The sequence below is a fragment of the Liolophura sinensis genome, chromosome 7 (genome assembly GCF_032854445.1).
Source record: "Liolophura sinensis isolate JHLJ2023 chromosome 7, CUHK_Ljap_v2, whole genome shotgun sequence".
In the NCBI taxonomy this organism is placed as follows: domain Eukaryota; kingdom Metazoa; phylum Mollusca; class Polyplacophora; order Chitonida; family Chitonidae; genus Liolophura; species Liolophura sinensis.
In genome coordinates, this window is record NC_088301.1 from 53,550,344 (window position 1) to 53,566,411 (window position 16,068).

Below are 16,068 nucleotides of genomic sequence, written 5' to 3' on the forward strand. Positions count from 1 at the left end.
GGCAGTGATTTCCTTCAAAATTTTAGAATAATTGTTGATAGAGGAGTATCAGATATTTAATAAGTATTTTCAGATTCCGTGAGTCTCTATCAATGGTTTACAAGTAAAGCACTGCCTGCATCTAAATTAATCAAAAACACCCAAAATAAAAACTGAACTATTTACTCACGTATTAGCTAATGAATATTAAGTTATTCAATATGGGGGCGCCCACGAAAGACGGCATGAAACGTGATTTGGAAGAAGTGATCGCGTATGACAAGGCAAGCGGTGGCTTTTGTGCAGAGTTAAAGGCAAAGCAGGTCAACGCTCTTCGTACAGCATACAAGCAACAAGATGTCATTGCAATCTAATCGACTGAATATGGTAACAGTCTTGTATATCAGCTTATGCCCTAAGTCATCCAGCGTCGAGAACACAGTGAAGAACGCACGATAACTATTCTTGTATCTCCGCTGAATTCTGTTATGCAAAATAATTTGTGGTAATTGTGTAAATATATCTGAATTGCTATGGTTCAACATGAGCGCGGGCAGAGATGACAATAATACCCACGAACGCCTGTAAATATCGCACTGGTTAACAGTTCCGTAAGTTCGCCATCACGTGCTGTTGTTTATATAAGGGGAAAGTAGTCATCTCAGATCAGGTGACGTAATGCCCGAGCGTCGCTTTCGACGTCACTGTTGTAAAAAGTATGGCGATCTCAACGGAGGCAGTGTAGGTACATCTCTATTTTAGAATGTTCTGCTTTCAAAACGAGATCACGCGTGCTGGTACGAGAATCTATCATCAGAAAGCTACCAGCCATTGCTCGTACGTTTACCAGAATATATCCACGTGCGCCAAATGAAAACATCATGGTGAAACAATTTTTCAGTAAGTTGTGTGTTGAAATGTTTATATGCCATGCAGTGTTAGCACAAGGAATCATATCACAATAAGTTCTAGCGTCAAGCTGCCAATGATGACCACTTTTTAAAGGAAAGTGGTGTTTTATGACAACCACCAGAAAGTTGGATGTGAAACATATTAGTGAATTATATGGGGTCCAGGTTTCGTATAAAATATTTATAAGGCATATTTTCAGTGCATCAGATTTAGGTAATATCTTAATTATAGTCAGGCATGAAAAATAGTAGTCACTTGCCTCGTTTGACAGCGTATAAAGTGTTATGCAATGACACTCTTTTCTATTGTACAAGCATTTTTATATGAATCTCAAATAGATTTCCTCACTAGAAGTGTATATTTCGTCCTACCACCTTGTAGGCAGAGGGGTAGCCTGAGATTGCATGTGAGTTATATTTTGGCAGAGTGCACTTCCTTTAAAAACTGATGAAATTGCTGTTTAGTTTGTCATTGCCGATTTATCCAAAGCACAACATCAATCAGTCACGATCAAGGCCACATGAAACATTCTTGCAAATGGCATAACACACCAATCAGTCAGTCAGAAGAAAAATTTTAAATTTTTCACTTCAACTAAAGAGGTAAATATTGATAGTTGTGTTTCAGAGAAAATTCATAAATAGTCATGTTCAAATGTACACAAGATATGCTTCATTTTTTTTTTATTTTTTAACTTTTAAAACAAGCGCACACTTTTACTTCTAAAACATTACTGATGCTGTGGTCATTTCCCTTACAGAAAAGAAAAGTAAAAGACAGTCAACAAGACAGAGATGCAAGATAGAGAAAAAGGTAAAATCATGTGGTTTTTGTTTGAAGCAATAAGTTTTTAAGACTTTGTCTTTCAGGCAGTGGAATTCCCACAATTTTGCTGCTTTTGATGCTGTTTATGTTTGTTTGTAAAAAATAAGATATCAAGGGATTACTTTTGACGTTGAAGTCTTGACAGTATCTGCCAGGTTGAATTGACTGGTTAGTTCCTCTTCTCTCTTCCTGGTCAGCATTTGTCTGATTCTTGAAATCACTGTGAAGGTATGTTCTGGCTTTAACTTACCATTTTATCACGATTCAGGTGCGAGAGCACAACAGGAAAGTAAAGAAAGAGGATAAAAAGAAAGGACGTAAAAGTAAGTATCATGTCAGTGAAATTATACCCTCCCAATTCCATAAGTTTTTACATTTGTGTTGAGTTCAAAAGTGAAGTAAAGCCTCATTATAAAATTATGGAAAGTGAAAGCACTGTGTGATTTTGATGATCTGTAAGCTTGTGTCAGTTAATTTATATCTTACTTAAAGGATACATGAACAGGAGCTATAGAAACAAAGTGTTGACAAGGTGACATGTACACAGATATTGCGTGTCTTTTGCCCAACACTGCCCCCTTCCCCCACGTTCATCTGCTCCCCATAACTGCGCCCCTATTCGGCCAGACCCGTTCAATCTGTCCCCCTCAGAGTTTAAACAGGGATCACCGTTGACATTGCCGCTGCAAGCTACTTAATTTTCGGACTGACCGCTGGGGCCTGAAGAAAACTGTACTTTGAAGCCATATTGACCCTCCAAAGTGAAAGTGAAAAAATTAGTTTTGTAGTGTTATTGTATGTTATTACACATGGTAATCTGCACATTAAGAAATAAAACCAAAGCGTTTCATGTATCCTTAAAGAATTACTTCAGTGAAGGAGTTTAGAGTTTGAACTCTTTTTGTCGTTAAAGCAGTCCTGCTGCATCTTGTGACTTGTGAAAAAGGCAACATTAATTGACATTAGTTAACTGATCACTTAATATCTCATCATGTGAAACACCATGTTACAGTAAATGTGATCAGTAATAGTTGCCTAACATTTTTGACAGATCAAATGGTACAGTAAGACTATTTTTTAACTTTATTCATGAAAGTGTTTGAACTTGACACTCCCCAGTTATGGGGGGTGATGACAACAGCACACACCAAATAAACCCGACCACTGATTCACCTTGTACAATCCTAGCAACTTTTTGGCACAAAGCAACAGCCAACCAAGCTCCAAGATTAATTGTCTACATACTCTGAGACAGTCTCTGATTGCCAGGACTTGTTTAATTCATTGTGGAATGTCCTGTTTACAAGTAGATGTAGATACATGGAATATGGTCATCGTATTGAGATTGTGCAGAAATTGATTTAATCTGGTCCCACTTACATAAAGTTTTGTGAATAAGTAAGTTGTAATTTTTCTTTGTAATCATTTTATAGGAGTATTACCCAGGTTGATAAAAAAATACAGTGTAAAGTTGGTGCCTTTGCATCATTATCCTGGTACATGTGTATTTTCTCTTTGTGATGTTCTTTTTCATTTTTTTATGTAAACATATGTTGTGAAATCAATGTCTTAAAAATGCTTTTAACATGCTTTTATTTTTAACAAGGAAAGTCAAAAGACCCTGGTGTTCCAAACAGTTTACCATTTAAGGAATCTATTCTGAAGGAAGCTGAGGATAGAAAGAAACGAGTAAGTAACTCACCAGCAGGTTTCCTGGGCCATGGGTAACTTGTAACCTATCCAGTTTAATCTAGCCTCACATTTACCCTCAGTATCAGCCATATAATCATATGTTGGTGTATTACTGAAATACACACCAATCTCAAACGATAGACAAGTTTTCTTAAAGAGAATGTTTGTTTTTACTTCACAGATTCAGGAAGAACAAGAACGAGCAAAAGCAAGACGAAAAAAACAGAGAGAGAAGATAATGGACAAAAAGAGGAACTTGGCAAGCCTGACACAAGATGCACAGAGGCGTGGCGCAGCTTTTGATAGGAAGGTAACCTTTTTAATAAAATGTTGCATTATATTAGCTGCCTCAGTTTCCTTAAGCTTGCACCAACCAACTGGTATCTGACCACTCAGGTTACAGGTTCAATTCCTGCTGTCACTGGTTTTGCTGTGGCTGAGTCAAGAGATTTGTCAGATAACCATAGGGGCCAATTAATCTTTTTCCACCTCTCTTGTTAAATTAACAAATTTTATTTCTGTCTCATCTTTTAAAAAATAAAAGTGAATTGTTTTGCCTTTGTATGTATCTGTATAAGGTGAGAGCCAGTATTGAGTAATTAACTTTAAAGAATAAATAAAACTCATATGATTTGGCCTAACATATAAAAGTATAACACAAGGTTATCAGTTTTCTTCTTTGGGCGTAAAAATGGCTTTAAACCACAGTTTTCGTAAGACCCCAGTGGTCAGTTCGAAAAATAAGTAGCCTGCTGTGGTGATGTCAACAGTGATAACTCAGATCAACTTTGTTGGGTGTAGAACCCAAATTGGGGGTGCTTGGCTGGTTCTGCATTCCCAATATGTTCATCAATGATCTCATTTCCAAATGATTTCTAACCATTGATGGAATATATGCATAAAATATATAGATTTAAGAAATACGAAGTATGCCTCAAAAATGAAAAAAAAAATATCATTTTTTTGGCAAATCTTTCTCCATGTTCCTTGAAAACCATGATCTTCGTTTAATAGTGTACCTTTTCATGTATCCTGTAATGCATAACTGAAAACGAATACTGGGTCTCAAGTTACATGTAGGTCAAGCCAGACAACTTGACAATGATAGTGCTGCGTTGCTAACCAGTCAATATGAAGGGTATATGAAGTTCTGACCAACATTTCATGTTATACTATAACTAGGTAAGTTATCATGTCTGATGCCTTTGGAGTTGCACTCCAGTGATCTCCAGTGTTTAAATAAAAGAAATATTCAGTGATACTCTTTCTGTGTATCTCAGACATCTATGAAGAAAGATGCCGGATCACAACATATTGATGGAAAAGCTGTAGAAGGGTCTCTCAAAGCATTTTATAAGGAATTTAAAAAGGTAGGCTTTTCCATAGCAGTGATTTGGGTTTGAATTTTATTTAAAATGTTCTTTTTAATAGAATCCAAATCAAATTGGTATCTTATTTACAAAGAAAGATATTGTAATTCATCTGATAGAGCTTTTTTTCTGCCAACTTTAAAATCTGAATCAAAAATAGAATAGACAGAATAGATGTTTAGTGAATAACACATAACTGTTTCACAGTATTTCACTATGATTGTTTTGTGTGTTTTTAAACATCCTTAATCCATATCATGATTAGTAGAGGTGACCCTAAATGCTCTTTTGCACATCATATAGCCTCTCTGCAGTGTGACTAAACTTACCTGATTCTTATTGCAGCTTCATGTTATACCATGATTTTGTTTGGTGTTTACTTTGCAAGGTTGTTGACTCGGGTGATGTCATTCTGGAAGTTCTGGATGCCAGGGACCCTCAGGGAAGCAGATGCCAGGAAGTAGAAGAAGCAGTGTTCAATGCTGGCACTAATAAAAAACTGGTTCTTGTACTCAATAAAATAGGTAAGAAATATTCACATAAATTGAATGACAGTGTGTACTTCTGGCTATGCCAGACTCTGTTGCACTGTGGCTAAGTAATTATAAATGTCACATTAAATAAATTTAAGCTCATTTTTCTGGTATCATTTACTTCATTACAGCATTCAGTTTGAAAGGCCTACATGAAATTGATGCACTTTACACGAAAAAAATTGTGTGCTTTAGTCATAGTTTAGGAATACCCATAATTAATTTATTTGGAGATAAGTAAATTGTAATGTAGTTATTTACTTGTGCAAATGTATTGTTCATTTAAATACTAGCGATTTCACAACCTACATGTACCCGTGAATAAGGTATGGAGTACATGTATGGTTATAGTTTTTACATCTTGTGTCATATGTGTCAGTAATTAATAAGTTTGTGTAAAAAAAAAATTTAAAACAAGTTTTTCATTAAAATCAGATGTGTAATTTAATGTGCCCACAGGTAACTGACAGTTTAATTTAAAATCAGAACTTCTATTGTTTTCCTTTTGTCTGTCCATATTAAGATTTGGTTCCAAGAGAGAATGTTGAGGCTTGGTTGAAGTATTTGCGAAATGAGTGCCCAACTGTAGCCTTTAAGGCTTGTACCCAGACACAGAATGAAAACTTGGTAAGACTACTACTGTTATTTACATATTATTGACAAGAACATTGTACATGTATACCTTAAACAAGAAAAACCAACCAAATAAATACATGTCTAAATAAATTATGTAAATACATAAAATTTGTCTTTATTTAAGTTATTTTTTACAACCTATTTATTTGAAGTCGTTCTCACATTAGGTCATTACCCGTGGTACTTGTAGCTTTTTCCTTTTTGGCTAATGAGGCCACCATGGCTGTTGGGGTAAGCATGGCACGATGACCCAGGAGCCTCTTACCAATTAGGTCGCTGTGAGTTCAAGCTGAGTTCATAGTGGCTTACTCTGGGAAGTCTGCCACTAACCTGCAGATGGTCGTCAGTTTCCTCCAGGCTGTGCTGGGTTTCCTTCGACCATAATGCTGGCCGCTGTCATATAAGTGAAATGTTCTTGAAATGGGGTGAAACACCAATCAAATGAATAAATAAATAATGACCTAGAATGCCAATTTTGATTGACGACTGCATGCCAATGTCTGTCTCATACAACGCATAGATACATTGGGGACTTGGAAGGCAAAGCAATGTTCCATGCTGGGTTGTTTGAGAACCACGTAGGTGGATAGCACATTTTCCTGTATCTGACTTCAAAAATAGATAAACAGATGGCTTTGGTCAAGGGATGAGAATTATGGAGCTGATTTTATAATAACATTGCTATAAACACCAAGTGGATGCCTCCCTGTGTAAAAGTGACTGGCACTGACTGTTTCAGTCTCGCACTAAGGTGCCCCTGGATCTTGCCAGTGACGACCTGAGAAAGTCCAGCAGATGTCTTGGGGCAGACATGTTGATGAAGCTGCTGGGCAATTACTGCAGAAATGCTGACATTAAAACCACAATACGTGTTGGTGTTGTAGGTAAGAGCTCTGCTAGTTGTAAGAAATAGTTTTTGATATCATAAGACTGTCACAAATGTTTGTGTTGGCTAAATTGTTTCATATGAAATTATGCCCTATAAAAGTTGTGCTAATGAGGAAGTTTACATCTAATTTTGAAATGTTTTTTTCTAATCCAATTTTTCAAGAAAAAAAAAAACAAAACAAAAAAAAGACGCTTTGACATACCAGAATTTGTAAGAATCACAATATGTGTCAAAGTCATAACATTTGATTAATTGTTCTATGAATATGAAATAAAAATCTGCTTGTTTTGTAGGTTTTCCAAACACTGGGAAGAGTAGCATCATTAACAGTTTGAAGAGATCAAAGGCTTGTAATGTTGGAAGTACACCTGGTGTGACAAGGTAAGTGTTGTGGAATGTACTTTGAAGTGAATGATCGGTATCCCTTTATCAGTTATGTTCTGTTTTTTGTAGCAAACGAGACTTGTCTGGTATTGCAAGGGCAAGTGTGTTTTTTTTCACTCTAGAGCTGATTTCTCACACATGTAAACTTGATTGTTGTACCAGTATGCATGAAAAATGTTAGAAGACGACCTAAAACAACAGAATAGATAAATAAGTCAAATGTTTTTTTGGGTAGGTAAACAAGTTTGCACTGTTGCTATTCAAGTGATATGTTACAATTATCAGCATGTCTGAAGTATCTCGTCTTGTCCCAGATCTTGCCTGGTACCTTATGGGAGCAGGCAGTTATAAGCTTTAAGCCTTGAGGCTTGTCATGTACCTGGCAAAGGGCAGTGTATTTATCACACTGCTCTATTCCCTCTATCCATCAACTTATCTCCTATCATACAAATGAAATACTCTTGAGCATGGTAATGAAAAACATTCAAATATTCCAAATTCTTAACATATCTTGGTATTCAGGTTGATGCAGGAGGTGCAGCTTGACAAACACATAAAGCTGTTGGACAGTCCTGGCATTGTCATGGCAACAGGAACATCAGATACATCAGTTATCCTCCGAAACTGTGTTAGGGTAAGCATAGCTCCATGTGAACTTTGTGTCTTTCTCTGGTGAGTTTGACATTTGGCCGACCCCATGGTGAAAATTCATTAAACAATCAGATACTGTATTTGACCTATACATTCAACCAAAAGAGTGCATTTTTAAAGGTACGGTAAATAAATGTCATTAAAAAATATTACTTTTGGTGTTGTTACTTACATTTTTACATTAAGGTATCTTATCTTCCAACCTAGCCTCAAAATATCTGAAGAACTTTCACAATTGGGCGAAATGGGTAATTTATTCTGGGATGAAATTTTGTGTCAAATACAGCAAATAATTCAGAAAGGAAACTTCTTGTGATATTAATCTTTTTAGTATGGCTGTAGCAACATATTTGCAAGAAGTGTGATGGCACTAGGACTGGTTTAAACACCACATTAAACACACCCTCCTTAGACTGTCATGAAACCTTTCCGGGATTGGCTTAGGCATAGTTCAAGTTCTTGTTGTCATGGTGTCTGTATATTGTCATTGGATGGGTCATCAAATCTGGTATCTTTTGTTGGGCTTTACAGTGAGGCAGCACTGTAAATATGCTGGCTTTGGTCCCAGCCTGCTAAAGTGTGCTAAAGTGTGATATGACAAAAATGATGGAGACAAAAATTTCTGAGCATAATGCAATATTTGATATCTTTGTTTTTCGTCTTCTAGCTAGAGGGCCTTCCTGATCCAATCTCACCTGTTGATGCCATTCTGAAAAGGTGCGACAAGAAGCAGGTAAGACTTCCATCATTTGTCTAAAGAAGTAACATTTTATTGGCATTATCTTACAAATGATAGCAATGGCAGTTTTGACTAAGTGTTGACTTTTTTAACTTGACATACAAATCCTTTTCGTAAAGAGTTTTTGTGTGTTATTTTGAACTATACAGATACAGTGTAAATTACAGAAAAGACTTCATTATTTCAGATGATGCTTCATTACAACTTGGCTGACTACAAAGATGTGAATGAATTCTTATCACTACTTGCCACTCGTTTGGGAAAACTGAAGAAAGGAGGGTTACCTGATGTGGACAAAGCTGCCAGAGTTGTTTTACAGGACTGGACCAAGTAAGTAATCACCTTTAAAGAGCTACCTTAGTGTCAAGACTTGTTCGTCTTAAAAGCTTAAATGATAAGGATGACAGACAGACCTACTTTCTTACGTTGTAAAAATAATGCTTTGTATTACAGCGGCTGTTGTTAGTTTGGGAGGATAACACGGAAACAACAGTTTTCTGTTGTTCCCAATTTTGCCAGGTGTGACGTCGTGCAAGAACACTTGATGTCACCATCACTGACGTATTGCCACAAATGACGTACTCGCAAACGCACATGGCGTCTTGAGACTGAAAGTAGCAGGTGAAAGTGATACAACATACTTTGAACATGATATCTGAACCCAGCACCTTGTTACCATCCTCTGTTTGAGGACTGAAGGCTGAAAATGTCTACATGTTTTACCAGCAGATATGCACAAGTATGAATTAATTGTTGGATGTAAATGGAGCTGATTCCAAATTAAGTAAATTATTATTAAAATCTAATATAGCCCATTGCTTATTTCTCACCATAGGAAGCCTTCTTAGGTTGCAAAAAAAGATTTGCTGCAGTCATCACAATATTTTGACCATCAATACATTTTTGAGCTTTGTGTTTCAAATATATGAAGGAATCATTTTAGTCTTTATTTGTGGTCTCAATTTTCTTTTTCTGTCCAGTGGGAAGATAACATATTTCACGCATCCCCCAGAGCAGCACACATTACCTACCCACGTCAGTGCAGAGTTTGTACAACAAATGGCAACAGCTTTTGACATCTCTACAATAACAGATCAGGAGAAGGATATGCTCCAAGGTAATCTATTTGATTTATCTCTGTTTAGCTCGTCAGCATCTACAAAACATATGGGAGCTGATGTTAAGCCTCGAGTGTCTGTGTCCAATAACAAGTGAAGCAAAATTGCAAACCTGTTCATTAAGCTGTGTAACATACATACTTTGAATAATTTTAATTCCCTTTATTTTTGTGTTTTAGGGCTAGAAATGAAGAACACTCAACAAATGGTAGTGAATTCCTTTGGACCCATGAAAGGTGTGGTTAGTGAAGAGGAAATTGTCGAGGATGCTGCCATGTCAGATGAGGAGAAGCCACCCACAGAAGAGGAAGAGGACGAAGGCATGGAGCACTCTGAGGATGACTGGGAGGATGAAGAGGAGGTAACTTTGGCACAAAACAGCTTGTGCCATTAAGATCATTGAGATATCCTACCAACATGGCTCATTTTATCTACATTTGTAGGGTGATTCGAAATTCATTAACATTGTTGGAGAGTGGTCCAAGTATAGATAGGTCTTGCAGTAGGTTTGCTTGTCAACACGCTGTTTGATTTGGAAACAGAGGTTTGTTTGTTAAGCCCATGTATTGCCCTGTGACATGCCATAGTGCCAAGTGTGATATAATGTGAGTTGTGCAACTGAATGTTTCTGAATCCCTTTTCTGAATGTTATTTTTGTTATTTCAGTTGAAAGATGTGACAGTATCATTGCCAGGTAGTGGGGCAACTACAAGATCCACACAAAGTCTTGTTGGAACAGGAAAACCTGGAAAAAAATCTTCCAGAATGGCAGTAAATGAGCAGCTCAACAAGAGCAGGAAAAAAGATTACAAGAAAATGAAGAAGAAGCGGAAAAAAGCAGGTGGGTTATACATTAGTGGGTTATGATAAGCCTTACTCTAATGAAGCACCAAAGCATCCTATTGGCAATAAAGTAAAACTGACCTGTGGATTTACTATTATTTTTTCTGTATTAAAAACCGATTTTGTTACAGCGTCATTATCTTACCACTACATTTAGACTTCTCATGTTTCGTCCATTATAGTAAAGAATTTTCGTATTTGGGCTCTCAAATAAAAACAGTATTAAGGTTGTATTGGAACTTTTTTTATTCCTTTTGCCAGATATGTTAGCTGGAAAACTCTCTGATGCATTGACAGAGGCAATGAGTTTTGGAGCTGATGATAAATATGACTTTACTGCGATGTGACATTTCCTGTGATGAAAGACGATAAGCTGTGTGCTGGTTACATGGAATGAGAACCACACCTGCACATGAGGTCCGTCACCCAACTCTTTAACACAGTGAATCTGATGAGACTGAGTGACTGTGGATTACGAAATAAAATTACCTGTGAATGGAGAAAGTGTGTGGTTTTCTTGTTTTGATGGTTCATTTATTTGGGGGCTTTCTGTAACAGTTATCATGATTCAGGTACGAGTCTGGATTTATTCTACATTACGTAGAATGAGTTGTCAGTGTATGAGAGACATTATTGTCATTCTGGTTGAATAGATTACATTCTACGCTTGACCCACGGTGGTGGCCATTTGGTTAGAATGACTGGAACAGAATGAAAGAAAAGAATTTCAGAAAAGCAGCGGTTTTGTATTCATTTGGATTCTGTCCGACAAATGGAGATGATGTATCAAGGCCTGAGCTGTTGATGCTACCATAAATTATAATAAAGCTAGTGGTTGTTTTTTTGGTGGGTTTTTTTTTTTGCACCTTTTAATTAAAAAATTCATTTTATTTTCAGCCTACAAATTAAAGAGACATATTGCCAATATCAACTAATATTGTGGTGCTATTTTAACATCTACATAAAGTTAAAGGCTTCCAGATCATTTACCGACATGTATCTGACCTGTAGTGAACGATCGAATGTTCACTATCCCACTTGACCATACACTCAAGTCGCTATATTTAGAAACATGGCCGAAGATGGACTTTTTTTGACTCGTTTACCTTCCCGAGTAGTGTAGATAACATAAGATGTTCAGTGACCTTAAATGTCAGACACAGCATTGTGATGCAGCCTACCATATTACTTCTTCCTTACATATCTGGGGGAATTACGAATAATTTATAATACATGGTCTATAAAATGGAAGATCGTGTTTGGTTTAGTAGATTTATAATCGTGTCCGATGCAGCTCATTTTGGCATTTTGCTCAAACTAACTCAAAAATTCTGAATTTCTTTTGGCAGTGTGCCCCTTTGAAGTTTCAGGACGTTCTATTTTAAAGCAATCTCAGATACTCTTACTAATTTATATATTATTTAAATTGCATGGGGTTTTTCAGATTATTTTACTTAGCAGTCAGTTTTATTGATGGAGGATACAACAACGCCTCGAGTAAATTCACCCACCATTGGTAAGAACTCAGCAACGTGTCGTAGAAACGCACATTTGTGTCATACTGTTAGAATGCAGGAAATCTCCAGCTAAGGACACTTAAACAGCCCTAAAAGCCTAGTCGATTGCGTTTTGCCACCATGACCTATAGGCAGTGGAGGCATGCATTTATTTAACACCGACTACAAGATACGCATTTTAGCCACGGTTCACCGTTTTCTCGTATATTCAGAAACGGCATACACGTAGTTATGAACGCCTGTTGCATTACAGTCGGCAAACAAATAACCATCTAAACACACTTATCTGTGTTATTCATTTTACATATGGAATCTACCATTGATTATTGCAAGACTTCAAAGGAAGAAAGCTAAATAGGACTCCAACCGGTGCCAACTGTGTCAAGTATCAAACATCTTCAAGCTAATCCCAGCGTTCCGTACTTCTAAGCAAGTGGCAATAACGATGTGAGTACTCACTACATGTCTTGATGCGAATGGCATCGTAGTGTGACATGACAGAGATAATTTTTTGAAGAGATAATTTTTCTGAAGCGTTAGTGGTAATTAAAGAACAAAAAAGTACAGAAAGAGATTCTATGATTGGATATAGAATCTGGTGCCATAACCACATATAGTTGACACAAGTTAGTTGACTAGAATGCTGTTGGTTCCCTAGTGGGAACATGTAAATATATGCATTTACAACATACAAGCAACATAATTGCCGACCTTCTGCATGTCTTGTTACTCTTTCAAGTTTTAAACATTTCCCCTTGAGGTTTTGCAATCGCGTATCCAATAGCCGTCCAACAACTCGCCATATTTCGTGGAAATCCATCCTCCTACCCACCCGTCAACCAATATAAATTTCGTGCACATATTGGTTGTACCAAAGAATATGTGAAAAACAGGTTCGGGAGGTCTTTATTAGGTGATTGAAACAGAATCGTCTCTGATTGTAATTGGTAATCAAGCAACTCGGTTTCCCACATCAACTTTCTTTCTGAATTCTTATTTGGATGACAGCTTTCTTGTAGTTTCGTACAACACCGTTAAAATAGACTACCATTATGTTAATTTATATACGACCTTAATTCATGCTAATGTATTGCGATGGAGGGGCATCCGCGGAGATGTCATTTATTGTAAAGGTTTGTGAAAGGGATACACGATCGAAGCTGATTGGCTGACAGTGGAGAAAGCGTTTCCTGGGTTAAATTTTGCAGCGATAGCCTTTGTCACGCTTGAATGAATGTACCATACCCGGTACATAAAATTCAGCTGAGGCAAGACATGGCCTGGACTTGCCTATCTCTCACACTAGCAGATCTGAGTCGATTCTGTATCCCTTTAAAGTAGTCGAGGTGGTCTGTTGAAATCATTATCAGATGACACTTAATACCTATGTCTTTTCTCGTCATCGATTACCTGGTGTTGACAGTCAATGCTGCTTACAAATCTAGCTCGTTCAGCAGCCAGCTTGTGGGCTTGTCCTAGGAGAGGACATGCCCAGCCCTGTATATAGCCTGGGGTCTATCCTATGGGGACTTTACTTTCAGGGAAAATGGCCAAGAAAAAGTGATTGATGCAAACTTTCAGTTTATAGGCCTATCTATACATGCGTCCTTTTTGACGCCTGCATTGCCTGTGATGCCGGATATTCTAAAAGGACGTTTACTCTCAAAATTGTCAAACCTAACCGGTTCACTAGAAATTTTACTGCTATCTTCTTTACCTGTCTTATTTGACATAGGGCCTACGGTACGGATATATATTTTCAACCTTTCAGAGTCTCTAAATAGGAGTTCTTATAAAGAAGTCAGATACAGGAAAATGTGCAATCCGCCAACAACATTCTCAAGCAACCCAGGGTGGAACATAGTTTTGCCTTCCAGGCCATTGTCTACAATGTATCTATGTGTCGAGACAGACATTTGTATGCAGTCGTTAACCATAATTGGCGTTTTCGGTCAGTATTTATTTATTTATGCTGGCGGCCAGCATTATGGTGGGGGGAAACCGGTCAGAGCTATGGGGAAACCCACGACAATCCCAGGCTGGTGGCAGACCTTCCTACGTACGGCCGGAACGGAAGCCAGCATGAGCTGGACTTGAACTCACATCGACCCCATTACTGACAGGCTCCTGGGTCGTTACACTGCGCTAGCGCGGTAACCACCACCCTCTCCCCCACTAGGTCAATAGTCTCGAGGCCAATTCCCAAAACTACGCTTAACACACACCACCAAAGAACAATAATTAAGAAAGTATATAAGGAATGAAATTAGCAATCACAGAAAGAGTGGCACTCAACAGGTTTCAATGATGTTGGAAAGACCGACAAGGAATTCCAGTTGGAATTCTAGGCGTATGAGGGACATCTGTGCCATCAGTCCAATACTTTTGCCCAAATCCCATCCTTTCACTGCTTTAGTCATAAACAAGTATCGCAAGGTTCTTCTTCATACAGAAGTTTCACTAACATTAGCTCAAGTAAGAAAATAGTTCTGAATTCCCATTGGAAGGTCCAGAATTCAAGCGACTATTGGGACAATGTGCGGTATGTCGGCGGCATAAAGGTTGTCCATACAAACATACAAAGGAAAGGGTAAAGTCTCAATCTTTCAGGTTCAGCAGATTTGACCACCTTGGTCCACTCTTGCCATGATAGCACATGCGTTATCGATTATGAAACATGTGTCCCAGTTGCGCTTTCAGTGCATCTGTTCATATATCCAAAATGGTGAAGTAATTTAACACGAAGAATATACGGCTGCGATAACGAAAATTGTTCAAGGATCGAACAAATGCTGCACCGTAGAGTGTATGTCTATTTTGCATACAGTTTACAGGAATAAAATAGAAGTAGAAATGTTACTCTATAGTACTTTTGGTGCAATGCATGAAGATCCACTTCAGTTAAGTTACATGCACTTGTGAGTGCTTTGAGTTTAACGTCGTACTTAACAATTTATAATATATATATATATATATATATATATATATATATATATATATATATATATATATATATATATATATATATATATATATATATATATACACAGTGGTATATTATGTCGCGTACATTATGTGTACCCCCACCCTCCCAACAATCAGGATCGATCTGATTTTTTGGTAATATTTTCAAAACTGCTGTTCGATAAAGCGTGTCATTTACATAAATTATACTCGATGACTTAACCACTTCCTTGCATTGCGATGATCCACTGGAACTTGCGAATGACTACATTGCAACATTCCATGTGGTCTTCAGATGATTCAGATGATCCCATCCAGCATGCTCAGCATCCGCTGTTTGCCCTAATAGGTGTGATTTATTCCATGACAGTACATTATGAAAAACTGAAGAAAAAAGCAGCTTTTGAAATATGCAGGACTAAACATATATGACCGCTTCGGTGGCATAATACTGAGGACATCCAACTCCATGTCAGGATATCGGGATCAAACCTGGGTGGGGCCATATGCCAGAGACTTGAATACTGATACCTGTTGCTGCCAAGCAGGACGATCGGCACTGAGAGATTAGGGCCATTAAGGAAACAAGATTGGCTGTCAGTGATAAATGGGACTGGGTGAGGTCTCATGTCTGGTGTCTTCTAAATGATACCTCATTGGCGGCAGCACTTTAACAGCATTGACTCGTTCCTCCTCATTTATATATAAATTCACCGAATTACTCCTCATCGTCATTTATGGCTGAAAAATTGCACGAAAAGTACAACCTTAAAGCCAAAGCATGTATACACACAGATTAGCCACAGTACATACTATATGAGAATGTCCAGGCATACCGACATGAACATATTTGGAGTGAGTGAGTGCTTGGGGTTTAACGTCGTACTTAACAATTTTTCAGTCATATAACGACGAATATCATCTCATACAATATATATTACAACCTTTCACATAGGCTAAATAACCTATACAAATAAGAAGGGGAATTTGTAACTTTCTTGTTCGATACTCTGTTA

At 37.5% G+C, this 16,068-nt stretch overlaps 1 protein-coding gene across 2 annotated transcripts; it reads left to right on the forward strand.

Annotated features, from left to right (window-relative positions):
* Positions 1-63: 63 nt before the first annotated feature.
* On the forward strand, positions 64-11,068 carry LOC135470272 (guanine nucleotide-binding protein-like 3 homolog). 2 transcript variants are annotated; one of them, XM_064749111.1, is made up of 17 exons: positions 64-366; positions 1,652-1,704; positions 1,985-2,039; positions 3,323-3,405; positions 3,590-3,718; positions 4,689-4,778; positions 5,167-5,302; positions 5,835-5,938; positions 6,687-6,831; positions 7,130-7,217; positions 7,743-7,854; positions 8,539-8,604; positions 8,798-8,940; positions 9,591-9,727; positions 9,908-10,089; positions 10,395-10,569; positions 10,833-11,068. In XM_064749111.1, the coding sequence occupies exons 5-17, from the start codon at positions 3,647-3,649 to the stop codon at positions 10,916-10,918; spliced, it is 1,536 nt and encodes a 511-aa protein (XP_064605181.1). In that variant the 5' UTR covers positions 64-366; positions 1,652-1,704; positions 1,985-2,039; positions 3,323-3,405; positions 3,590-3,646; the 3' UTR covers positions 10,919-11,068. The 2 variants fall into 2 exon arrangements, with proteins under 2 accessions (XP_064605181.1, XP_064605180.1); XM_064749110.1 differs by lacking the exon at positions 64-366 and adding an exon at positions 833-879.
* The last annotated feature ends 5,000 nt before the right edge of the window (positions 11,069-16,068 follow it).